This window comes from Phyllosticta citriasiana (assembly GCF_038021145.1).
Source record: "Phyllosticta citriasiana strain CBS 120426 chromosome Unknown IWZ02scaffold_2, whole genome shotgun sequence".
Lineage (NCBI taxonomy): Eukaryota > Fungi > Ascomycota > Dothideomycetes > Botryosphaeriales > Phyllostictaceae > Phyllosticta > Phyllosticta citriasiana.
Window position 1 is genome coordinate 1,955,438 of NW_027117279.1, and position 24,206 is coordinate 1,979,643.

Consider the following 24,206-nt stretch of genomic DNA (forward strand, 5'->3'; position numbering starts at 1 on the left):
TCGTCGACACCAGGGACAACGTCCGGAGCACTCCCGCAAGCTTGCATGCATTCACGACCTGGATGGTCGGGGATCATGCTCCTCTGACGCATGCGGGTTTCGTGCCGGCAACAGTCAGTCACCACGGCAATGCGTCCTCATGCCGACTTCTCGATTGATTTATGCGTGAATTCACACAGTCCGCCAACCGTCTCGATAGGCGTGATGATCTCTCGCAAACCTCTTATTTGCTCACCATTCAACGTTTTTCATATGTTTCATCAAAAGTTTTCCGTCGTCCACTCAAATTGGCTGTAAAACGCCCTGTCTGCCTATTTTTTTTTATTTTTTTTGCGAACAACGTTGCTGCCAAGTGGAGCTTGCTCGCGATTCCCTGCGTGCGATGGCGCATGGGCCGCACGTTGCGAGGAAGCTTGGTATGACTTTCAAACCATTGCCAAGAAGAACACGAGCGAGCTTTGTTCTCGAAGCTCTTGGAGAAGTCTTGCGCCAGTGTTCTCGATTGTTCCCCCCGGCGGCGCGTCGTAAGACATCTACAGCAACTTTGGCAAACGCCGCCTGCAGTCAAAGTCAAGAGCTGTCAGGTGTCATCGGACACGGGAGGGTTGTTCTGTAAACCTAAAATGAATGACGAACACGCCGCCGATCTACCAACCCCATCAAGGAAAAGGTGCAGTTGATCCGGCGTAGCACGTTATTGGCAGACCCAAAGAGCTGGTCGTGGGGTTGTCCGCGGGAGGAATCCTGAGACGATATTGCCAGAACCTATCGACGCGGACGAGCATGAAACATGACAGCTTCCATCGTAGAATATTGCAACGCACCTAGAACAATGTTAGAGGGTGACAGACGACAAGGCTTCAAAGAAGCACACGACGACCAGAACTCCAAAGCAACAAGGACCACCCACTCATTCCCCAATGACATAGGTACAGCCGGTGCTGCCCATCCAAACCTCGTGTAGACGATTTGCTTCAACGTCGAGGCGTGCACCTGGACCAAATGTCTCCTTTGTTGGGGTTTTGTCGTTGGGATAAGTTATGGTAAGCTCGCCATCGAGTATCAGGTGGGTTGTGAGGTCATTGTGTTTGTGCGGTGGGTAATAAGCGTTTCTACATAGGCAACTGTCAGCGAGGAGGGCGGAGCTGTTGGGCAGAGGATACGGACGGTCCATCGCTCCAGGTAAAGACGTGGGAGAAGCCCCAGCTACGGACTTGGCCTTCAGCTTGGTTTGCAGACATGTAGGAGGACATGGCCAGGGTGGATGTGGGATAAGAGATGGTGAGGTGCGGAGAGGACGGTCGAGGGAAGCAACATAGCAAGCTGTCCGGAGGCTGCAGGTGTGTGGGGAAGTGGGATGGATGACGTAAAGGTCCCTGTTCTTGGCCTGAATTACCACGTGCATGAACGTGCGAGGCACTCAACAACCGATTTGTTTCGGCCAACATGCACCCGTCAATCAAGGCGCATGCTTGCTTTGCATCCACAGCCTCACCTTCTTCCCTGCGGCTTAGAAGACGCTGGTGCACTGCTCAGGCCAAGCCATCGACTGGACTGATACGAAAAACCGTACACACGTACCCGCATCTAGGCCCATCCATGCCTCTGACTCGTCATGAATTCGACCCTCTCGCCTGCAGGCCCTTAAACATGTCACGTACCACGTGAGGCCCCTCTAAAAGACCTGTCTCTACTTGAAGCTTCCAAGCCTGGCCATCAAACAAGCTCCCGCCTGCTTTACCCGCCGCCGAGCCTCCTGCCCTTTTCCGCTCTCCTCAACCACGTACATATCCACCTACCTACCTACCTACCTACCTACAGATCTGTGCTCCTCTTTGACTCCATAAACAATGCCGGCGGACCTGTCCACCACGCTGCCTCGAGCATCCGCCGAAAAGACGACCCACAAAAAGGAGACGACCGTCGGAAACGCCGAGGCCCAGGCCGGGGGCGGAACCGCCAGCTACACCATCGAGCATGCCCAGAAAGTAGACCAGCTCAACCCGGCCCTTGCAACCCATGTCAAAACCATCTTCAAAGAGCTGGAAAAGGACTTTGAACTGTCCACGAAGCAGGGATTGTCCGACTTCTTCAAGACCCACCAGCAACATGCCCAGGATCCCATCCTCATCCAGGATGACCACATATCGCCAGACCATCTCCAGCAGTACTTGCAGAGCCACCACGCAAACGCCCTGGCTCCTCCCGAACCTCTGGACCCAAGCTTTCCCATCTCAAACTACTTCATTTCCTCCAGCCACAACACCTATTTGACCGGCAATCAGCTGTACAGCGAATCGAGCACAGATGCATACAAGAACGTGGGTTCCACATAGCACACCCAAGCCACGTGATATGCTGACCATCCAAAGGTCCTCCTTCGAGGTTGCCGTTGCGTTGAAATAGACGTCTGGGACGGCCACGACTCTGATTCCGAATCAAGCTCAAGCTCAAGCGGTGACGAGGGCGAAGGCCAGGAAAAGACCGGCCTCAAAGCGAAGCTGATGTCCAAGATGAGGCAGAAGAAGAGCGTCAAATCTAAGCATGCAAAGCCAAAAGCCGAAAAGGAGGCTTCGCCCGCTGGCAAAGACGAGGATTTGAAGCCAGAGCGCACAAACTCGTCTCGCCCAGAGCCCCGAGTCTATCACGGTTATACCGCAACGTCAGACATTCCGTTCCGATCTGTATGTGAGACGATCCGTGACTATGCTTTTGTGAGCTCGTGAGTACCCCACATATTCTCTCCGTACAGACCTGAAAGCTGATGAAATCAGCCAACTTCCCGTCATCGTCAGCCTCGAGGTCCACACTAGTCCAGAGCAGCAAGAATCAATGGTCGACATCATGCTTGAGACTTGGAAGGATTCTCTTATTCACAACATCTCAGACGCGGACTGGGAGGTTCCTGAAAAATTGCGTCTACCAACGCTCAGAGAGCTGTTGCACAAGATCCTCGTCAAGGTCAAGTACTCGCCTGTAAAGGGCGATGCTGAGGCCGAGGCAAAAGAAAATGAGACCAAGGAACTTCAAAAGCTCGAGACCGCGGCATCCAGCTCTTCGTCCGATGAGGCTTTGCCGGAACAGAAGAAGAAACCCAAAGCCAAGGTAATCCAGGCCCTGAGCAAGTTGGGCGTGTACACTCGGGGTTGCCATTTTAACGGCTTTACTTCTCCCGGTAAGTACCAATCAATCCTCGCCGTTGCGTGGAGAGGTCTGATTGTGTCCTGGCAGAGGCAACAATCCCCACCCACATTTTCTCCTTGTCCGAAGGCCGTCTCATGGAAGCGCATCAGCAATCTCCGGCCGAGCTATTCTCTCACAACAAAGTAAGTGACTGATTTACCATTCTTTCGGATACTGACTGGCATTAAGAAATACCTAATGAGAGCATACCCCAAGGGCACTCGAATCTCGTCGTCCAACTTGGATCCACCCCTCTTTTGGCGTCAAGGTGTCCAGGTGGTCGCGCTGAATTGGCAGAAATGGGACGAAGGAATGATGCTGAATGAGGGCATGTTTGCCTCGACCGGCGGCTGGGTCCTCAAGCCTACTGGATACCGCAGTAACTCTCCTGCCGAGCGACACTTGCACGCTCTCAACTACGGCACCTTGGACCTGACTATAGAGGTTTTTGCTGGTCAGGATATTCCGTGGCCCGAAAGCGACAAGGCAAAGACAGACAAAGGTTTCCGTCCCTACATCAAGTGCGAATTGCACGTAGAGAAGCCGGAAGAGCGTCACGGAGCTCCAGTACCAGGAGGCGGCAAGAGTAAAGAGGGCGAACACAAAGTGCGGACCAAGACATCGAGGGGCTCGGATCCTGATTTTGGCCGAGAGGTTATCAAATTCGAGCAAGTCCCGGGAGTGACGCCAGAATTGAGTTTTGTCCGGTAAGTCAGCTTTCATCTCTAGAGTACGTTTTCCTTTTCTTCACACCCGTTTTGTTGAACTGCACACGTCCGTCTCTGTGCTAGCAGGTACCGCAACATTGCACTAGTCTTGTTGCTTCCAACTGTCCCAGGCGCCAAAATGCCGCGCGTGCATACGGTGCTGGGCCGCGGTGCAAACTTGACTTTTTGCCAACTGCAGTGTCTGCTTGTTTGGAGTCTTGCGGCCTCCATCTCGCACACCACCAAGGGCGAATATACTTTCTGTGTCACCCGCACTTGCTGCATTGCCGCGGTCGCCGGTGCCACGGCCGCCACCGCAATTGCTGCCCCGACCGCGCCTCCTGCGGCCATGCCGACACGGTCTGATCTGATCCATCTTGACCGGTCCGTCCATAGGGCACGTCTGCCTCAGCGCCAGGCTCTAGCTTGACGCGCGTGCGGATCGGGCCGGCGCACACGCAGTCCAGGCACAACGGGAAGGAAGCTGCCGCGGCGACGGTGACAGCTGTACGGGTGTCAGCATAAGCAGACACACATGAGGGTACACGACTAGCCAACCTAGCGTGACCTCAAGTCTCGTCACAGCTGCATACCTGGATCTGTGGTTTCCCCTGAGGTTGACCGGATGACGCCGACAATCAGGGCACTGCAAACCTGCTCCTCGATTGCACCATTCGCATCTTGTGTCGCCCTTGGCCATCTGTGAATCTTTCTGTCACCTTACACATGTACTGACGGAAACATCCACCTGTAACACAAGGAAAACCCCATCCCCTCGTATCCCAGCACACAACACATGACCACGCCGCCCATCACTGTCATTTTTGGTCAATGGAATCCCCAGCTGACAAAAAGTTTATTCTCCTCGTATAGCCTCAAAATCCTCGACGACGAGTTCGGCCATGACGACCTGGCTGCGTGGGCGGCGTTCCGCCTCGACCGCCTCGCGCCGGGCTACCGCCTCATCCACGTCTTCGACCACAACGGCGTGCAGAGCAAGGGCGTGCTGCTGGTCAAAATCACCAAGCGCTTCGTGCTCGAGACGGAGGCGCAGCTGCTGGCCAAGGGCGTCGAGGACACGACGATTGCAGAGGTTGCGTCGGTGAGCCCGAAGGATGCTGCAGCGGCGCCGGCGGCCAGCCCGGAGACGACTACGACTACGACTGCGGACGCTAAGGCGGAGCAGACGAAGGAGGAGAAGGAGACCCATCCGAAGGAAGACAAGGAGAAGCAGGCTGCGGCTGCGGTGCCGGAGGCGGCGGCGTAGAGTGCTGCTGTTTTGACGTTGAGATGGTTTCGCTGCGGGATTGATTGATTAGGGCCAGCGCGCACTTGTGCACAGAAAGGGGATGTGTCATTGGAGACGATGGTCTCGTTAATGAAGACCGATCAGACTGACTACCGTACGGATGCTTCAACGGATGGGGGATGGAGTGATGGGCAACGGTTGTAGGCGGGAAACATGCCACACGCTTAAAATTGTCTTCTTCGTCGAGGCAGCAGCTACATACATAGCTATTGATATGTGTGGAGCATTGGTCTCCTATCCGTCTGCATCCCTTTTACTATTTATTTTTTCATCCATGATGACCTCCTTTCATGAGTTGCGTGACGTTGAAAGAGAGCGAGAGCGAGAGAGATAGAGAGAGAGAGAGAGAGAGAGAGAGAGAGAGAGAGCCTACTTAAGGTGAAAGCACCCACTGCGAACTAACTGAGACCGCAAGTCTCATCTTCCACCGCACACCATTTCCTAGAATTCGGGCAGTTGGCGCATCGAGTCGAGACATGCGTGCCCTTTTCAGTCAACAATGATTGTCATGTCAAGCAAGTGGGCAGGGGGAGACAAGGAAGAGCGAAATATTACTTGGACGTTGGTGACGAGGGTTGAAGTATATATAATATAGCATGAGAAAGGGACAAATGACTCGCTCGGTCTCGAAGCGAGAACAGTTGGCGGTGATGACTTGATAGTCGCGCGTGGGCGGGCGGGTGCGCGTGCGGGTGTGCGTGTGGAGATTATCTTGTTGGATGGATGGATATGGATATGGATATGGATAGATGGACGTGCGGCTGGTGAAAAAGAACGGACGGGCGGACATGCGGCCGTGCTGCTCATGACCAAGACGACGATGTTGCGCTGGCAAGTGTATCATCTATCGACAGGCCATCTTGGGCAGAAAGGGGAAAGGAGAGAGGTTGACTACTAGCTCGCTCGCTCGATGCAGGAGCAAGCGCTCGCATGCTTCTGCGTCTCAAGTCTGCCAAGCTAACAAACAGCAAAAGACACAAGTCTGATTGAGCCATGTGCGTGCGTGCATACATAGACGAGTTTCGCAACGGCAGTGAATGACGTGACAGACGAAAAAACTTTTCATGTCGCTGCGCAGCAACAACAACAGAAAAGAAGAGGAACAATGTCTTGGGCAGTATGTATGTGAGTTGACAGTTGCGGCTGGCTGCCTGGTACACCTGCAGCTCAAGCGACGACGTTGTCGTCGTCATCGTCATCACCGAACCTCGCAACAAACGGCCGCTCCACGATTCTGGCTGGCTGGCTGGCTGGCTGGCTGGCTGGCCTTGCTTATTGACGTATGCAAGCGTTGCAACGACGCGATAAACGATGCCGCATGCAAGTGTGTAGGTGCACGAAGTACGAGGATGATGCATCTCGGATGCATATGCGCGCTGGGATGGAAAAAAGAGGGAGAGAGGGAGAGACGGATACATACAATGCGAGTGGTTTGCCACGGCGGCTGCGGCTGCTGCTGCTGCTGCTGCTGCTTGGTAAGAGAGCTGCATTGCATGGCATGGCATGACGTGACGGGGGCAGCGGGTGCGGGTTCGGGTACGAGACGGGTGGCTGTGATTTGGAGGGGGAGGACGCCTTAAGGGAATAGGCGACGAGGTGTGTATGTAGCAGACAGGGTCGACGGCAGACAAAGATAGAGAAAGATGGCGGTGTGGGTTGAGTGGTTTGATGCACGGAAGTAATCTATGGAAGCGCTTGTGGACGCGAGCCAGGCAGTCGGGACGCGCATGTATGTAGGTATTTAGTTGGACGTTCGAAACTGACAAGGGACGGCGAGTTGGCTGGCGCAAACAAAAAAAAAAAAAAAAAAAAAAGAAAAAGTGAATTGCTTTTTTTCCCTTTTCTTTCTCATGGACTGACTGCTTACCTTTGGCCTTGTCGAGTGAGATCGGTGCGCGGCTCAGGGACCGAGGGCGCGAACCGCTGGCCCGGGACGTGGTGACACGGGTGTGTAACGGTTCAGGGGAACGACAGGGGTGACCTTTGAATTCTTTCCGACTTCTAAATTTTTTTTTTGTTTTCTTTTTCCATCGCTGCTGGCGTTTTGTCGCTGGCTTGCCTGTCTGGCTTGAGCTTTTGATAGTCGAGTGGTTCGATGCGTCTATCCAACCGCTGTAGAGGACTACGCTTCACAGGGGCTCCAGGGCAGTCACTGGCTGGCGTCAACCCTTGTATCCTCCGGATGAATGCATTGGCCCGGAGAAATCTCCGCCTGCGGCTTCAAGATAGCGAGATAGGTCGTGGATGCCCTCGTGAATGCAGCGCGTCGAAGTAATTCATCAGGGCAGTTCATTCCGATCTCATCGGACGTAGAGTTTGCTCCAAAGGACCTCTGGCACGTTGCGAACTTTCAACTACGCTTAACGCCATGTCGTACTCTCCTGCCGTTGGCGACGATTGAAGAAATCGAGTCCGAAACTTGTTGTACACGATATCCAACGCTGCGGCTCTGGGGGTCGATGAGAGACGTCATCCGGGATGGGATGTTGAGCAAATCGAAAACCACGGTGAGCAGACGAGATGTCCTTTTGACGCAGGTAGCCTTTTGAGACGCCCCTGCACTGTATCAGTTCCATACAGCCACTTGGCAGAAGAATCCTGTGTGGCCGTTCGTTTTTGCAGACGTCTTTTACGGCTACGGCTCCCAAATCCCCGGTTCAGGTGTGTATCTTGTGAAACACAGGCGCCGAAGCGGGTCAATAGGCGCGTAGCGCTTGCATTGTCTCGCTTGTAGGCGCAGCCAGAGACTGACGGAAGGGTGCCGACCGGATAGCTTCTTGAAAAGCGGGTACACGTTCTGACCAAGATCCGGAAGCGCTTTGCAGGCGCACAACATGTGGCAACGCATCTCGCCGTTGCCAACGGAGCAGATGTCCATTCTGGGATGGCAAAAAGGGAGCACTGATGCCGGATAATGATGGTAGACGCGATCGGATGGCGCCAAGTCAGTTTGTGTAAGCAAGTGGATTTGGAGTTGCTCCAAGTGACTGTATCTGATTTAAGCAGGCGGTGAAGCAGGCGTGCTTTCTAGACTGATCTTATCAAAGTGTCATAGCCCATGGTGATCATACTAGTGTGGGGGTATGCGTGTGTGTACTTTTTGTGACAGGGATACTTACCTGGTTGAACACATTCCTGGTACAACATGCAGGTTACCAAGAAGTTATTGTTAATTTGCCCTTGTTGGTGAGTGGGAAGGCACAGATGCGTGGTTTGGAATACTAACAATCATTGTACCCCTGTCAGCGTGGCACAAAGCTCCAAACAGCAGACTTGCGACAACCTCGGCCATGTTGTTGGCGTCAAAGGTTTGCGACTCAATTGTTTTGTCACTTTTCCATGCGGTTCTGACATTTCTTTGGCCATGCTGTTGCCGTTTTCCAAAAGAAAGGCCGGATTCGGGCCTCGCTGTCAAATCCGTGTGGTTACGCAAATCCGTGTGGTTACGTCGAGTAACGTGGGGCCTCACCGAACACTTGGATCGAGGCTGCAGAGCATTGCGAGCTCTGAAGATCTAACGGTCGGACAAAAGATCGGTGGATGCCAATCTCCCGAGTGGCCGTTGCTTCGATTCCCAATGACTTCGGATCAGGTGGCCAGAGCGCGATGCTCCGTCACCACCAGAAGCAGTAATTCCCCACAAACTCGCCGGCCTCCGGTGACATGCGATAGATCATTATTTGCAGTGTTCTTGGTGGATCAAGGAGGCCACGAAAGAATTGTCCGGCCGGCACTCACCACGGAGGTCCAACTTGGGTGACCCTGTGAGGGAGTCAACATAGGGATCAATCACACATAGCCGGCGACTTGCTTATTCATCAGCCGTGGGCTACAAAGAAGCGGCACTGTCCGGATTGCGTAAGGAAAGACAGTGAAGATGAGCTTGAAAAATTTGGGCCAATAGATGATGGATGACAAGGAGAAGGCCGAATAGCAAAAACCTCTTTGCTGGACAGGTCGATCTATTTCCAATCGGATGTAGAGCAGGAAAAATGAAAAAGTCTAATGGAGAAAAAGAAATGGTCGAACAGCGTTAGCTCTGCGAGATTGTGGTTCGAGCCGCGCGGCAGATCTCGTAGCTAAGTCGGAGCTTGCGAACCGATCGTACAGCCGTTGTGGATGGTATTGGGCTTCATCAAAAAGAAGTGCGATGGCAGCCAACCGCAGCGGCAGAACAGCGCAAGAGGCGGTGTGGGTCTGGAGATACGGCTCGACTTTGTCCGATGGGTGATGCAGGGCGGCGGCCGGGCCGTACAGCACAGCACAGCACAGGACAGCACATCTATCAAGTCCCAGCGGGCGACGACATCAGTGCAAAAACAAGCAGGTGGAGATGGCTACTAACTCCAATTTCAGTCGTCCTGTGTGCTCTAATGCTGTAGCCAACTGACTAGTCGTCGGGGAACCGGCATTGGCGTCGGCTGTGCATGCTATGTCGTCAATTCGAGGGAACCAATGGTGGAGCGGGCATCCTGGAAAAATTTGGCCTGCTATTGCAATCGGGCGCAGCTTCGTGCCCAGCGCCTGGTGGAGGGTTCCGTGTGCCCTCAGGTACTGGCAGGAGAGCAGGGCGAACGGCGTCGTCGTCCATGTCATCCCGTATGCCATCATCAATCACCTCACGGTCGGAATGTCGTGCATGGTCATGTTCTTACAGTGGGGGTTGGCCGAGTGACGCGGGAAGAAAAAGAAGAGTCAAGGTCAAGATCAACGGTCGGGGCAGCGGGTACTGGGCACCCCGGTCTTCGCGTGGGCTCAATATTTCTTTAGTTTTGACGACGTCGTTGTTCTGGTAGCGAGCCCAGCACCCACTCAGTCATCGGCCCACGAGCAGTGCGGTGAGGCGGCCATGATGTTGATTCCTGTGGTTGATTCTTGCGCAACACGGCGTCCGGCACGGCTGGTTCACGGCATGCGATAGATCATATACTGTACTGGGCCGCCGGATATGCGTCCGCCCATGATTAAGGAGAGAATGGTCGCGAGATGCGATCTCTGAATTATCCAACAGTCCAAAGTTTAAACCACGGCGGGTCCGATCAGGCGGGATAATGTGATGTGTCTGCCAGAATCCAGGTACGTACTGTACTGTAGCTCACCGGCGGCATTCAATCGACACCATGTCGACGTGTTACTCGGGGACGCAGGACGCAGCCAGTCGAGTCGTCTTGTGCTCCCAAAAGTCCAGGCTGAACCCAGAATGCCGATCAACGCCACGTCCCGAGAGCGAGGGTTCATGGATTCGAGCTGACAAGGGCAGAAAAAGCAACGTCTGCCGGGCAAATGAAGTGCGTCAACCGACATCTCTCAACCGCCTGTCCATGGCCAGTGCGCCTTCGAGAAACGCACCACGCGAGGATGAATCGCTACCGACGCCTGCATCCCCCTGTGCCTGTCGCTGAATCTTTCTTTCACCGCAATACGCAATCTCCTCCCATTCCACCCCTGATTGGTTTCCATCTTTTTTAGCTCATTGCGGGAAAAAGCCGTAGAACTGACGGCCCGCTACATGTACCATACATACATGTTTTCGTTGGAACGGACCATCCATTGAAAGTGACCTCTCATTGTGTACCAAGCCGTCTACGAGATTAGCGCCTGTGGAATCGTAGATGTCCGATTTCAAGCGGTCGCACTGCGGAAACATTTCAAAAAATAAAATAGAAAAATAAATAAGAGGTCTCATGTCAATTCACATATATAATCCCTCTCAACTACCCTCAACGCCATTCTCTCTAGCATCAACCCAGTCCTCTCTTCTCTTCATCTCAACAACTACCACGTTCTCCTACTTCCACCAACTCTCAAACATCATCAAACTCCCCGCCCTCAAAATGTCTTTCAACAACATCCACCGCCAACAGATTCTCGAGCGCCTTGGAATCGAGCAGCTTCCAGCTCTTCTTCCCGGCGAAGAGATTCCCTTCTTCGAGCCCGAAGAGACCCGGACTGAGATCCCAATCATCAGCCTTCCTGTGAGTACTCCCCGATCCTTCCGGTCCCATGTCATAGTCACAACTGACCGTCATATCTCTAGGTTCCGGGTAGGAAGTGCCCTGCTTGCCTTGCCAAAGGCGAAGTCGTGTGGGTCATCCCTGGCAAGTGCTGCCCTCAGTGCGGCACCCCTGTCAACTGATGGATACGTATTGGTAAGTACCTAATGCTCTCACACAACCGAAAGTCAGTGGCTAATCTGAGCAACAAGGCATTTGTTTTGTTCTGGGTCCAGGAGGTGTTCAAAACAAGGGTTATTCGTGGGGGTGCAGGTTTAGAATCAGCTGGATAGGGTTAAAAGTCGGCACACGGGATACGGTGTACGGCCTGGATTTCCCTTTTGTGTCTTTACTGGAGAGACTGGCGATCAGACTAGTCGATGGAAGGCGTCTGTACGGAAGATTTTGAATGACATCATCATTTTATCCTTTGCTTGTCCAGTGTCGTTTGTGCGCCACAGCAAACTTCGACTTTTCCATGAAAACTCCACGAGCAAGCCAAGAGAGTTCCTCGGTTGGCCGCACCCACATCTAGCAGCGCTTGCTGAATCTTGGGCCGCATCAAGGACTCGGGATCGTTCGACCGCGGAAAGGATAAATCGACCCGGTTACGCAGCTTGTATGCGAGTTCAATGGTACGACAGTTGCAAGAGTCGTACTGCATTGTAGTCGTAGATGGCAGAGGCCTGCCCGGACCAGAAGCAATGATTGTTCAAGTCGTCGAAATGAGCAGGACTTTGTCGGTCGTGACGGATACGCAGCCTGGTACCGATTTTCCCCTTTCAGCAGCTCCGGGTGGCCTTTTGGATGTCTTGACCTGCATGTTGACAACAGAGGCTTGCAACCTAAGCTGCAGCCCTTTGTTTCGGATTTTGACCAACCGCCGGAAAATTTTTGTTGCTGTAGTAGCTTCGAGCCACTCATTCCTCTTCCGCTCCCTCCTCCCACCACAGCGTAGGGCCGAGGCCTGCTTGCTGCATGGATCCCTGACAGAGTCAATAAATGATGAGATATATTTATGTTGTCGACTTACGATGATGCGGTATGGCGACTTCCTCTCGACTTGGGTGTCGTCTGTTGTTGGCGCCTGTGGTGACTGATCGGTCCAAATCTCAGCCTCTACGCGAAAGCGCACGGTTTCTTCCAAGTCGAAGAACAGCTCGTCTCCATTCTCTGTCGTCCAGACCCAGACTTGCTCCTGCCCGACGCTGAGGGGAGACACAGGTCGCGTTAGCGCAAGTGTCGACACGACATTGAGGCTAAAACTTCACCGGTCGAAAAAAACTTACAAGTTGACACCCTCGAAGAGATTCACAGGGCCGGGCACGAAAATGTCGTCAAAAAAATCCAGCGCGACTGCAGTGCGGTCAAATAGAAGCCATCACGTTTGAATAATATGTCTTACTCTTGATGCCTTGAGAGCTGGCGCCGGTGATCTTGCCCTCGATGATCTCTCCCTTGAAAGGACGAAACACTACAAGTCGAAAGTCGACTTTGGTCGATCAGCAAGGTCTCGAAAATGGCCTGGCGAATCAAGAGCTTGGGAGAGGCGCACCGTTGACGTTGACAATGCCAGTGCCATGACCAATCAGGCCCTCGGACGATTTAAGAATGTCGCGGAGGCAGATGCACAAGCCGACCTCTTGTATGACCTGTTCACTGCGTCAGTGGTTCATTTGGACTTGTTTAGACCCACTTACTTTGTTCGAGTATTTTGCATGGATGGCATCCTTAATGGCTTTGATGCTCGACTTTTCAAATTCCTCGGGCTTGATTTGTATCAGGTCAGAAATTGTCGTCTATTGGCAGTGAGTTTAGCATGCTTTTGCAGCTGTAGAATCTTTCCATACCGTCAAAAACATGATTGAGGTTGGACGCAAGAGATTGCGTTTGTGGAGTTCAGCGAGCGAAGGGGAGAGCGGGCCGGACACTATCAGACAGACCGGATTCAGAGCCTGGCCAGTGGGACAATCACATCGAGCAGGAGCATGTTGGTCTTGTCGAGATGGAGGAGATGCCCCAAGACGGAAATTCGTCGACACAACCCATCACGTCTTGGCATGGCAGAAAAACTCCACCGCCTTTCGGTTGCGCGTCCCCCGCGTCACTTCCGCACTTTTTCGCAACAACTCGGATATCTCTGCCAACTGCTCATTAAGCTGCTTCATTCGAGCTCTCGGGCCAACGCATCCAAAGCCCTTTATGAAGGGCTTTTCTTTTCCTCCTCCACCGCCGCCTCCGCCTCGAGCAACACCCCAAGATGGCAATCCCGGCACGAATGCACCACCCGGAGGGCATGGGTCTCGCTCGGCCAGAGGCGCGGCGGACAGAGGCAGAGGTCGAGGTCGAGGGCGAGGGCAAGGCTCCAACGCTCGTGGTGGCCATGGCCCCAGATTTACTCAACATGCCCCCATGACGACTGGCTTTCAGGCCCCGCAGCAACATCAGCCGTTTCCCTCCAACGGCCCTTTCGTCAATTACAACCCGCTGCCTACTGGTGGTTACATAAATCCAGCATTTGCGTCTGCCTACACAAACTCCGTCAATTCTAACTCTACTGTCTTGTCATGGAATCCTGCTACCGTCCAACAGCAAACAAGTTTCCCGCTCAACACGAATGTAATCGCCAGTAATCCTGTTAATGACAGCTATGGGTCTCACCAACCCTCGAGCCGCCCGCAATCCATACCAAAGCCAAAGCCCGCCTCTAAGCCCAAAACCGCAGCTCCTCCTGCGGTGCCCAGTTTTGCTTTTCAATTGCCCACCGCAACTCCAGAAGCACACGTCGAACGAGTCTCCAAACATAACAAGAAACGGAAATTTAATCAGCTTGGTCTCACACCACGTAGCGATGTTCATGAGGACAGCGAAGGAGAGGATGTCGACGAAGAAGCCAAGTTTTCGTCTGGAGTGTGAGTGTCGCTTCTTGTCAAGTCTGTCCCTCGCTGACCAATACAGGCTTCAATTCGAATACAAAGGTCGCTCTTCCACATTGAAAACAAGTGCAGACATAGCTGCCTGGATTGCAGAACGGAAGAAAATGTGGCCAACAAGAGCCAGGATTCTGGAGAAGCAGAAGGCAGAAGACGAGCTGCGCAAAGCGCGGGAAGAGAAGAGACGGAACGCCGAGGCAAAAGATAACAAATCGAAAGCCAAGGAAGCGCCGGCGAACAAGCGCAAAAGGGAGAATGATGACAGAAAGAACATGGAGAAGCATCTCGCAAAGGCCGTAAAGCTACGGAAGAAGCTCGAGAGAGCAGAAGCCAAGCTCAACGGAGCAGCTTCAATTACCGCAAAGAGTAAACCTCTTGAATCACCTGGAGAAGTTGTCGCGGACGTTGAGACCGAAACCCCGCAGCTGCACAAGGCATCCAAGGCCAATCTTGTTGGCTACGATAGCGATGATGATGAGCAGACCAGTGGTGCCGAATCAAGCGTCATCTCATCAGATTCCTCAGACTCTTCAACGGAAACGGATTCGGAAAGCTCCTCAGATGACGACAGTGACAGCGACGGGCCGCCCGAAGAGAAATCTTCTGCGAAGCGTCCAGTCAAGGTCGCCCCGCCAGCTCGCAAACCAGCTCGAAATCAATTGCCAAAGCAGACCACCAAGAAGGAGGCGAAGAGGTTGACTTTGCGTGAAAGAATGGTTGAACAGGAACAACAGCAGGAGGCGGAGTTGGCTTTGGAAGCCATCAAGTTTCTGGGCGACCAAGGTTTGCTGGGATAAGGAAGTTCAAAAGTCTGCAGTCGCTCTCATTCATAAAATTAATCTACATAATGTGAACCTGTGTACATATCCTGTGCAGGAGTCTACCCTCAGAGGGGGACGGGAGTGGAGTAGACCCCGCCTGAGGCCCGCGGTAGGTACCTGGGCTACCTACGGTACGTACCTGGTGGTGCCCGGGCACGGACTGCCAAAAAAGTGCAAGCCGGGATTCTGCCGACGTGCTCATGTCGCCCGCACCCGGACTGCTTTCAACATCACCGTTGCACCCAAGTCTTTTCAGCTTTGCCAGTCGAATCTCCCCTGGCCAATACAATGGGGGACTCTCCTCAACTTGCGACTGTCCAAGCTGGCCAGAAGCGCAAAATCGAAGAGCTAACGGAGGACAACACGCCCGCGTCATCAGAACAACAGCCATCAACGGACGAAGGTCAAGATGGCTGGCAGGTCGCGCAGAGCAAGTCATCCAAGAGGAGGAAGAAGGCTCCCAAGTCGGAATCCCATAACTATCCCTCAATCAAGCATTCGCCGAACGCGCGCCTTCAATCGACCGTCAAATTGTCCGACCTCCAGCGTCTCGCTCTCTACATTCTCGACGAAGTCCCCGCCCCACAATGGGTTGCCGTGGAAAATGTAAAGCACATCAGAAAGGTGGTCGCGATTATGGTGCCTGGGCTCGAAGCTGGCCTTTTCACCGGAAACATTGCGCTGGATGCAGGAGCACAACAGGATGAGGCGCACACGACTGAAGGCCAAGCGGAGCATGCTCGGCAAGAGACTGTAGCTCAGCACAGTAGTAAACATTTGTCTATTTCACCTGACGAATACTATCCTGTCCGACTTGAGTCGGAGAAGCTACCAGAGCCATTAAAAGCCTTTGCAGACATGTTTCCGCACATTTGGCCCATCAAAGCTGCGGGCGATGAGAAATACGGCAAAATACAGTCGCCACTAGATACCATGTTGAACACACCCCTCCCCAAAAGCAAGGACCAGAAGAAGGAAAACAAGGAGAGCGCAAAAGTGCAAAATGCGCGTACGCCAATCACGAAGTACCTAGTGACACTCGATGAGCTGCTCGACGATGTGCCCATGGAATGGACCATTCATCCTGCCATGTATCCCACTGCCGAAGAGAAAGCGATGGCTCTCAGCAAGCGAGAGTCGGATGGACACACAGAAGCGGAAGGATGGGTCGACACTCGAGTGGAAAAGATGGAAGATGGTGACGTGCCAGAGAAGGACATTCAACAAGGCAGCCTGACGGCCGGCAGGAAGGTGCTCTCCATGGATTGCGAAATGTGTCGAGCAGCCAACAACAAATACGTGCTCACCCGTGTCAGCGTTGTCGACTGGGATGGGAATGTGGTGATGGATGAGCTTGTCAAGCCGGACGAACCCATCGAGGATTACCTGACGCAATACTCTGGAATCACCGAAGAGATGCTACGCGACGTCACCACAACCCTTCCCGATATCCAGAAGCGTCTGCTCGAAATTTTGACACCACAGACAATCTTGATGGGCCACTCCCTCAACTCTGACCTCAATGCTCTCAAGATTGCCCATCCCTTTGTTGTCGACACGGCCTTTCTTTACCCACATCCGCGCGGTCCACCGCTCAAGTCGTCTCTCAAATGGCTTACCCAGAAATACCTTTCTCGCTCCATCCAGCAAGGCCACGGCAGCTCAGGCCACGATAGCGTCGAAGACGCACGAGCGGTGCTCGATCTCGTCAAGCTCAAGTGCGAAAAGGGGCCCAAATGGGGCACGAACGACGCCAACGTCGAGTCCATCTTCAAGCGTCTCGCTCGCTGCGTCAGGACCAAGACTCAGTCGGTGACGGGTGCCGAAGAGCACCGGGTCAGCGCGATGGTAGACTGGGGCGACCCAAGGCGTGGCTACGGGAGCTCGGCACAGGTCGTCTTTGGCTGCGAGACGGACGAAGACGTCGCAAAGAATGTCATCAAGGCTACCAATGGCCCAGACCGCTTCGATGACGACATACCTGGCTTGCCCGTCAAGGGATGCGACTTTGTATGGGCGCGGATGCGCGAGCTTGAGGCCGTCAGAGGCTGGTGGCAGGCTGGCAAGGCGCCTGCAGTCGAGTCGCTGCGCCAGCGAGCCATGATCAACAACGGCATGAAGAATGCAAACGAGAACGAAGACGACGCCGAGAGCAAGAACAAGACCAGCAACGGCGAGGCGGAACAGGAGCAGCAGCCGCAGCCCTCCGCAGCCGTCCTCGCCACGGCCGTGTCTCGCACCGCCGCAAACATTAAGCGCATTTACGATAACTTGCCGCCTTGCACCGCGCTCATCGTGTACAGCGGCACCGGCGACCCGCACGACAGCAACCGCCTCCAGGCCATGAAGCGCCAGTTCCGCCAGGAGTATCAGACCAAGAAGTGGGACGAGATTGAGGTCAAGTGGACCGACACGGAGGACCAGGCGCTCAGGCAGGCCCAGAAGAAGATGATGCGCGGATGTGGTTTCATAACTGTCAAGTGAGGGGTTGGAGGGGCCCTAAAGGGTGTTTCTTTTGGGCAGCGTCAACTTCAGTGTGAAAGAGACGGACGGGGATCAAGAGCTTTTTCCTACTGTTGCTGTTGCTGTTGATGGAGTGGCAGTCTAAGGGAAAGGGGGTTCTGCTCGGGTCTGGCGTTACAGCAGGGCCATGTCAAAAAAATTGCATTGGTGGGGGTCGGTAGCTTTATCAGAATGCTACCTACCTAACAATCAGGCTCGAATTGTGAATGCAGCAATTTGGCACGCTCTCGAGACCTGAAAGTTGCAATACTACTACGCATCTCGACCATCGATACCGGAAGGTTTGCCCCCCATGACGTTCCTGCTGTGCAGTTCTCACAATCACCATCCCAACAGACTAGGTAGGAAACTCGCCATGGAATCGATCAACTGACGACTACATTCAGTATCACAATGAAAATTAATGTCTCGCCGCTGCCTAGTAACCTACACCACAACCAGCGCATCCACCCACGGCGTCCCCTCCGTCCAAAACACCGTCACAAAATTGCGGCCCGGCGCCAACCTTGCACCAGAAACCTCGCGCTCAACCACAGCGTCGCTATCCCAACGCACAACGTGCTCCTCGCCGACCCAATTCAGCCTGACGCGCACGGCGCCCGGCCCCGCGCCGACGATGCCAAGTTTACCGCTGGCACTGGTACTGGCGGCGCCCGTGACGCCAGCCACCTCGACCCAGCCAGAGTCTGTGTGCAGCGCGACGCCGGTTGAGTTGTTGAGAGCGGTTACGGAGCCGTTGATGCCGTAGGCTGTGCCCTGGAAGGAGCCGACGAAGGCGCCGATGAGGCCGTCTTCGAGCTCGTAGCGGGTTGTTTGCGTTTGCGTCTCTGTTTCTCCTCCCTCTTTGGGCGAGGAGGAGGAGGAGGAGGAGGAGGAGGAGGCCTCCTCGGGCACCCACAGCTGCACTTCAGACAGCGCGACGGCGTAGTGCACCCGATTCCACAGCGTGACGGTCAGGCTGTCCGTCGTCGTCGACGCGCCAGCATCAAACGCAATCGTGTTGAGCGCGTTAGGGACGCACGTAGACCACTCAGCAACACCGCCGCCACCGCGCTCCGCGAGCACGGCGCTGGAGCGGGCGTCCTTGACGATGACGCGGGCCGGGCACGCAATGACGCCGCCGCCGGCCGGGCCGCCCTTCTTGTCGACATCGGCGTAGATGGCGAGGGAGATGGATGAGAGCTTGCGCGGGCGCGGCAGCGTGACGGTCAGCGTGTTGAAGGGCGTCGTGCTTTGGTTGTTGGTCCAGCGGTTGTCGGGCACATCGTCGTACCAGAGCAGCCCGTCGTTGAGCTTCCAGGCTGGCGTCGAGATGAGGTTGCCGTCTGGGTTGAGCTCGTAGTCGGCTGTGATGGACGGGAGTGACCATGGCGTGTTGGGGTTGGCAAGGATGTTGGCGTAGCGTGGTGCTGCTGCGAGAGTGCGGACGGCGAGGGTCGAGTTGGGGAGCGTCAAGTTCAGCGCTGTCAGTGTCGGCTGCGTGTGCAGTAGGGCGCCGTTGTGGAAGATGGAGAGCCCGGCGCTGTGGGTGCGGGTGCTGTAGTGTGTGCCGTCACTGTCCCATAGTAAGGTGAGGAGCGAGCCTAGAGCTTGTTAGGAGCTTGTTCATGGGAACTGAGATATTGAAACTGACCGTGGTACGGAAGATTTTCCACCGCAAAGTGCGTCCAATTGTCTGGAACCAACGGACGCAGCTCCAGCCGATCGTCGAGAGTGGGAATTATCCCAAGCAAGTTGGTGAAGACGTTATCAAGGAAGGTAGAGTGAAGGTAGTGTTCAGAATGGCTATGCCTCGTCAGTACCCTGAGAGCAGAAACCACAGCAAGAAGATACTTACTTTGCGTGGTCGCCGCTCCACTGATTGAGTGTTGGACTACAGAAAACATCAGTAATTAACCCTGACCAGCAAGAGACAGACAATTACTAATGACTCTCCGCCGTGTACGGCACACCACCGCGATAGTTCGTCCTGACATACTTCTCAAACTCACTTATCCAGAAGTCCTTCGTAATGACATCGCTCAAGTTCGCCCGCGCAATCCTCGCAAGCGTGCCCAAATAGACGCCAGTCGAAAAGGGCCAACTCTGTCCATTCCATACACAACAAATGGTCGAATTCTTCAGCGCCGTATAGTACGGATTAGACTGCTCGAGCGTCGTAGGGCCAAACTCGGTCAGAAACGCCTCAGGAGACAGACCTGCCTCGAGGCCCCTGATTTCCGCGTCAGGAGGAATGGACGATGTACTCGACAACGACGAAGCAAAGACATCGAAACGGTAGGGAAAGTAGCCGATGAGCTGACGGCCGACAGCCGGCGTGTTGGAGCCCCGGACGACGTCGATCCAGAACTGCAGGTCGTTGTCCCAGAGCAGACTGCGCATGTTTTGCTCTAGTGTCGCTGCGCGCGCGCTCCACTGCTGCGCCAGACTGGCGTTGCCGGCCAGGCGGGCGACGGCGGCGATGGCCCGCGCGTTGGCAATCATGTAGGCATTGTGCGAAGGTCGGTACGTCTCTGGGCCCAGGAAAATGGTGTTGAAGTCGTTTTCGGCGTCGTTCCACTGCTTGACGGGTCCGCCGTCAGGCCCGCCCACTATGTATCCGGGAAGTGAGTACTCTTGCGCATCGCTCAGTGGCGTGCGGTGATAGAGTCCTGTTGTGTTGTCGAATTGGACGTCCCAGAGGTTGAAGGTCGCTATCATGCCTTCGAGCTGTGCTGTCAGGAAGGCGGCGTCACCAGTCGTCTGGGCATGCTCGAGAATCGCGCGCTGCACGTAATGTGTGTACGAGATACCAGAGAGTGCTTCTGTCCCACCTCGCGTGTACGCAAGTATCAGATCTTTGGCATAATTTGGGTCTCGTAGCCAGCGCGATTCCAGGATGTGATGTCCAGCGCTGTCTGGAATCGTCTGAAGTTTGGACGCTGAACTATACAAATCAATCAAGGGTCTCTCAGTAGTAGCAATTGGAAGAGAGTTTTGGGCAAGGAAACGGTGGCTGCACCCCATGTGACTGGATGAATGAACTCGGTGAACATGAAGCCATGATTCTCGTGAGCATATTTCAAATGTCTCTTGATGACGCTCGCGCGGTAGTAATAGACATCCTGAAATGACGGGTCGGGAAAGTCGACGAAAGGGATGTTATCCAGATACCATTGCGCGTCGTCAAAGCCTGAGAGGTAGCCCGCATGGTCCAGAATCGAGGTCGTCTTGAGATGCGCATCAGGAAGCGGGTGTGGCCGCAGAGGGTCTTCGGCTGCGCCAATTGCGGCAAAAAGCAGCAAAGACTGTCGCATGGTCTCTTCGACAGTGGTCTCTCGGCGATGATCACAGCACCTGGGACAGAGTCATGGCGACTTATTTGTATGCAAGAGCCAACTCCGGAATACCATATCATATGGAGCCTGACGGACAAATTGATGCTCCAATAAGTGATTCTTGACCTTCCGTTCCTGTTAGGTACGCGAAGTACCCCTCATGATCTGCATAAGCGAACCCGTCCTGACATTTCCCGGCTGTATGTTGACGTCGACTCGTGTTTTGTTAAGGTTCGTTGCGACTCACTCACTGGTAGGGATGCACTCAGCTGCCAGCTGCGGCGTAGTCCTTGCGGTAGTTACTAGCTAATAGCTAGCGGATAGCCTAAGCCTTGGGGCCTTATTTTTTCAAAGTTTAGGAAGGTTAAGAGTTCCTCCTACCTATGCTACATTAAGGAGTATTATATCATAGGTATAGAGAAATACCCCTACATTTCCCCCCTTTTCTTAAGAGAGAGTGTATACTTCTACAAAGGGGGTATAAAGTGTGAAAAACTCTACCATTACTTAATTTATTGGTTAAATCCCTGATGGGGACCAGCCCCAGTCACTAATCCCCACTCGCCGCTGCTGACAGGGCTCAGCTCTGAGCCCCGGGGATCGTGCCTCCTTAGTTACTCACTCACTCACGCTTGCATGAAACATATAGATTACCAACACAGTCTCATGGAAACGTCGAAAATTCGCTGTCATTTCCTATTTTGGTACCTTTTCAGAGCTTGGAATTTTCTATCCGCCCTAGATTTTGTTCGTCATGTTTTTTTTGGGTCGTTGATCAAGTTTACTGCTTACCAGCAACCTTCTGGTTGACCAGGACGTACCTGTACCTGGCCTTGCCGTTCTCCATGTCCACAACGGCCTGGTTGGCGTCGTCAAGGGGACGCTCCTGGATCCAAGGCTTGATCTTCTTCTCGGCAGCGAGCTCAAGCATCTCCTGAATCTCGGCGGGGGGACCGATGATGGAACCACCAATCTTGCAGCCCTTGGCAATCAGGGCGAAGGCGTTGAACGGAGGCAGAGCATCCTCAGGAGCACCGACCTGAATGAAGACACCCTTCCTGCGGAGCAGCGACAGGTAGCCCATGAGGGGCAACTTGGGCGAAGAGACAGTCGAGACGATCAGGTCAAGGCTGTTGGCGTTGGTTTTGGCCCAATCCTTGTCCTCATCGGTGGCAATGAAGCCGTCGGCACCCATCTTCTCCGCATCGGCCTTCTTGCCAGAGGTACGGGAGATGACGACGACCTTGTCGGCACCCAGAGCCTTGGCAAACAGAACACCAAAGTGTCCAAGACCACCGAGACCAACGATGCCGACCTTCTTGCCGGGACCGCAGCCCTCGCGCTTCAAAGGAGAGTAGACGGTGACACCACCGCACAGCATAGGCGCAGCATCTGCTGAGGAAATGGACTCGGGAATGTTGAGGACGAAGTGGGAGGGCGTGCGGTTGTAGTTGGCGTAACCACCGTAGGACTTGCTTCCGTCGGGGTACTTGGAGCAGTAGGTACCGACCATGTTGGGGCAGTGGTTCTCCTGCTACATATCAGCAAGATGAACCGCTTTCAGGTATACGGGAAGACTAACCTCGCCATCAGCGCATGCCTCGCAGTCGGGCTTCAAGCAGGAAGATGCCTGAGCACCAACACCGACGCGCGCACCCTCCTTGATGTGCTTGACGTTCTTTCCAACGCGGACGGCCTTGCCAACGATTTCGTGGCCAACGACGCAAGGGTAGGGGGTCTGGCCCCAGCCAGAGCGGAGGGAGTGAATGTCACTGCATTACGTCAGTTCTGGTCATAGACGCTGCCATGGATGCTCGGGGCAAACATCGTAGAGCACGAACATTTGCACATGGTCACGTTTGCCAGTGCGAGCTTACCTGCCGCAGATACCGCAGTGAGAGATTTGAATGTCGACGTCGTCCTCAGAAAAAGGCTTGGGCTCGTACTCCTGCCAGACCATGTTGCCCTCGGCGGCCTCGGGGCTAAGACCGCACCAGCCCTCGAACTTGTAGTCGGTTGACATATTGTGCAAAGGAATTGAAGCGGTGTAGATTTCGAGGGTAAGGACAGGATGAGCGGGAGGTGGAACGGTTGACGGAGAGGCGGGTTTTAAAGAAGAGACTTATGGTGAGGAGTTCTTATGCAGTCAACGGAGCTATCTTGGCGTCCAAGATATATATCCCGCTGCTGACGGCATTGACCAGGAAGCTTCCCTGCCATTCTCCGCCATTTATCTCCTAAGAGCGGCGCTAAGGTTGTGGAAGGGCCCAAGCACTGCCGTCCGCACGTGCAGTAACTTGAGCTTCTTTGAGGACGGCCCTGTTGCGTCATTGGACGATTTTTCATCGATCCCAGTCTTCGTCACGGCGGATGGGCAGAGCTGCCGAAAGAGAACATGGCGAGCGGATGACAAGCAGATCCGAACCGACAAGCTGCGACGGAGCTCAGTGCGTCGAGAAGATTGCGCTCGAAGCCGTCAGGGGGCTGGTCAAAGGAGGTGGACACTGTTGGTCGACGTTTGTTTGTGTGTATAGTAATCCAATCGGCCGCCCGGTCGGATCGCTCGGCTCACTCGGTCGGATCGCTCGGCTCATTCGGTCGCTCGCAGAAGCAGAAACTCCGCATGTGCTTCTGGCCTCGAGTTGTAGGGCCAACGGACGGCGCTGCTTGAGTCGAGTCCAGCCAGAGGTCTCCATGTCTTTTTGGAATGTCGACGATAAGGAGCGGTTGCAGGTTGCAGTCTGCCCGAGGTGGCGGCGCTTTCAGCGCGGTGCGACGTCAGTGGCCACATCATCGACCTCGTTCAGACGGGTTTAAGCTGGAGATTCCATTAATTCCGGCCCTTAGCATTTCGTCATGTCATCCGCTTTTGCCGTTGAGACGCCGTTGCGCTCGATGATGGGTGGTGCCCGACGAATGGTCGCTGGTGGCCGCCTGGCACTTTTAGATTTTGAACTGCCGTCGTGACGTCGCATCGCCATCGTGAGGCTCAGGGGCAGGGAAAGGGGTGAAATCGGACGTACTCAATGTCTGGAGGCGGGATGTGAACTTGCCGTGGAAACAGAGGAACCTCAAAGCATTCTGACAGACCACAGGGACGGCTCTATTTATGCTTAGGTCCCGTGGCGTGGACCATTCGCAACGAAACACCCTGATGGCCGTCTTCATCAAGCACCATATTGTCTGTCTGACGTGCAGGACCCCACTATGCATCTGACATCCATCTTCGTCACCGTCTCAAAAGGCCATGGAAATGCTTGTACACGTCGGCTTTTCTCTCTCTCGTCGCGAATATGCGAATGCGGATACGACTAAGCCATCATCGTGGACCAGGCCTCTTGTCATTACGCTCAGACTTGCGAACAACCAGATTCGGCAGTTGGACGCGCTCCGAGGAAACGAAGAATTTTGGTTTTCGGT

The 24,206-nt window shown here is 54.2% G+C and overlaps 10 protein-coding genes across 10 annotated transcripts; 4 read left to right on the top strand and 6 right to left on the bottom strand.

Annotated features, from left to right (window-relative positions):
• Positions 1-910: 910 nt before the first annotated feature.
• IWZ02DRAFT_370793 (uncharacterized protein) lies at positions 911-1,253 on the bottom strand (the record flags this gene model as incomplete). The annotated part of the gene is made up of 2 exons (XM_066764522.1): positions 911-1,112; positions 1,168-1,253. 2 exons carry the CDS (start codon positions 1,251-1,253, stop codon positions 911-913), a joined length of 288 nt encoding a protein of 95 aa, XP_066626391.1.
• Positions 1,254-1,796: 543 nt separating this feature from the next.
• On the top strand, positions 1,797-5,619 carry IWZ02DRAFT_442768 (PLC-like phosphodiesterase). The gene is made up of 6 exons (XM_066766982.1): positions 1,797-2,321; positions 2,373-2,722; positions 2,775-3,175; positions 3,232-3,326; positions 3,373-3,890; positions 4,764-5,619. The coding sequence occupies exons 1-6, from the start codon at positions 1,851-1,853 to the stop codon at positions 5,155-5,157; spliced, it is 2,229 nt and encodes a 742-aa protein (XP_066626392.1). The 5' UTR covers positions 1,797-1,850; the 3' UTR covers positions 5,158-5,619.
• IWZ02DRAFT_442769 (uncharacterized protein) lies at positions 5,507-6,812 on the bottom strand. The gene has a single exon (XM_066766983.1). It carries the CDS (start codon positions 6,702-6,704, stop codon positions 6,003-6,005), a length of 702 nt encoding a protein of 233 aa, XP_066626393.1. The 5' UTR covers positions 6,705-6,812; the 3' UTR covers positions 5,507-6,002.
• Positions 6,813-9,080: 2,268 nt separating this feature from the next.
• Positions 9,081-10,014, bottom strand: IWZ02DRAFT_138893 (uncharacterized protein). The gene is made up of 2 exons (XM_066761724.1): positions 9,545-10,014; positions 9,081-9,481 (listed from the first exon to the last, which is right to left on the bottom strand). The coding sequence occupies exons 1-2, from the start codon at positions 9,808-9,810 to the stop codon at positions 9,202-9,204; spliced, it is 546 nt and encodes a 181-aa protein (XP_066626394.1). The 5' UTR covers positions 9,811-10,014; the 3' UTR covers positions 9,081-9,201.
• A 1,019-nt stretch (positions 10,015-11,033) lies between these two features.
• IWZ02DRAFT_487661 (uncharacterized protein) lies at positions 11,034-11,335 on the top strand (the record flags this gene model as incomplete). Its single annotated transcript, XM_066769394.1, has 2 exons — positions 11,034-11,174; positions 11,237-11,335. The coding sequence occupies 2 exons, from the start codon at positions 11,034-11,036 to the stop codon at positions 11,333-11,335; spliced, it is 240 nt and encodes a 79-aa protein (XP_066626395.1).
• A 649-nt stretch (positions 11,336-11,984) lies between these two features.
• Positions 11,985-13,204, bottom strand: IWZ02DRAFT_138889 (DNA-directed rna polymerase III 25 kd polypeptide). The gene is made up of 7 exons (XM_066761723.1): positions 13,043-13,204; positions 12,893-12,991; positions 12,748-12,844; positions 12,598-12,684; positions 12,482-12,548; positions 12,226-12,400; positions 11,985-12,178 (listed from the first exon to the last, which is right to left on the bottom strand). The coding sequence occupies exons 1-7, from the start codon at positions 13,052-13,054 to the stop codon at positions 12,113-12,115; spliced, it is 603 nt and encodes a 200-aa protein (XP_066626396.1). The 5' UTR covers positions 13,055-13,204; the 3' UTR covers positions 11,985-12,112.
• Positions 13,205-13,314: 110 nt separating this feature from the next.
• On the top strand, positions 13,315-14,987 carry IWZ02DRAFT_442779 (uncharacterized protein). Its single transcript, XM_066766984.1, has 2 exons — positions 13,315-14,104; positions 14,151-14,987. Exons 1-2 carry the CDS (start codon positions 13,395-13,397, stop codon positions 14,920-14,922), a joined length of 1,482 nt encoding a protein of 493 aa, XP_066626397.1. The 5' UTR covers positions 13,315-13,394; the 3' UTR covers positions 14,923-14,987.
• A 180-nt stretch (positions 14,988-15,167) lies between these two features.
• On the top strand, positions 15,168-17,662 carry IWZ02DRAFT_139147 (putative exonuclease). The gene has a single exon (XM_066761727.1). It carries the CDS (start codon positions 15,235-15,237, stop codon positions 17,428-17,430), a length of 2,196 nt encoding a protein of 731 aa, XP_066626398.1. The 5' UTR covers positions 15,168-15,234; the 3' UTR covers positions 17,431-17,662.
• Positions 17,652-20,765, bottom strand: IWZ02DRAFT_511940 (Six-hairpin glycosidase-like protein; the record flags this gene model as incomplete). The annotated part of the gene is made up of 5 exons (XM_066770547.1): positions 17,652-19,052; positions 19,103-19,254; positions 19,307-19,342; positions 19,448-20,366; positions 20,471-20,765. The coding sequence occupies 5 exons, from the start codon at positions 20,763-20,765 to the stop codon at positions 17,896-17,898; spliced, it is 2,559 nt and encodes an 852-aa protein (XP_066626399.1). The 3' UTR covers positions 17,652-17,895.
• An 802-nt stretch (positions 20,766-21,567) lies between these two features.
• On the bottom strand, positions 21,568-22,809 carry IWZ02DRAFT_430222 (chaperonin 10-like protein; the record flags this gene model as incomplete). The annotated part of the gene is made up of 3 exons (XM_066766042.1): positions 21,568-22,320; positions 22,369-22,558; positions 22,664-22,809. The coding sequence occupies 3 exons, from the start codon at positions 22,807-22,809 to the stop codon at positions 21,568-21,570; spliced, it is 1,089 nt and encodes a 362-aa protein (XP_066626400.1).
• Between the last annotated feature and the right edge of the window lie 1,397 nt (positions 22,810-24,206).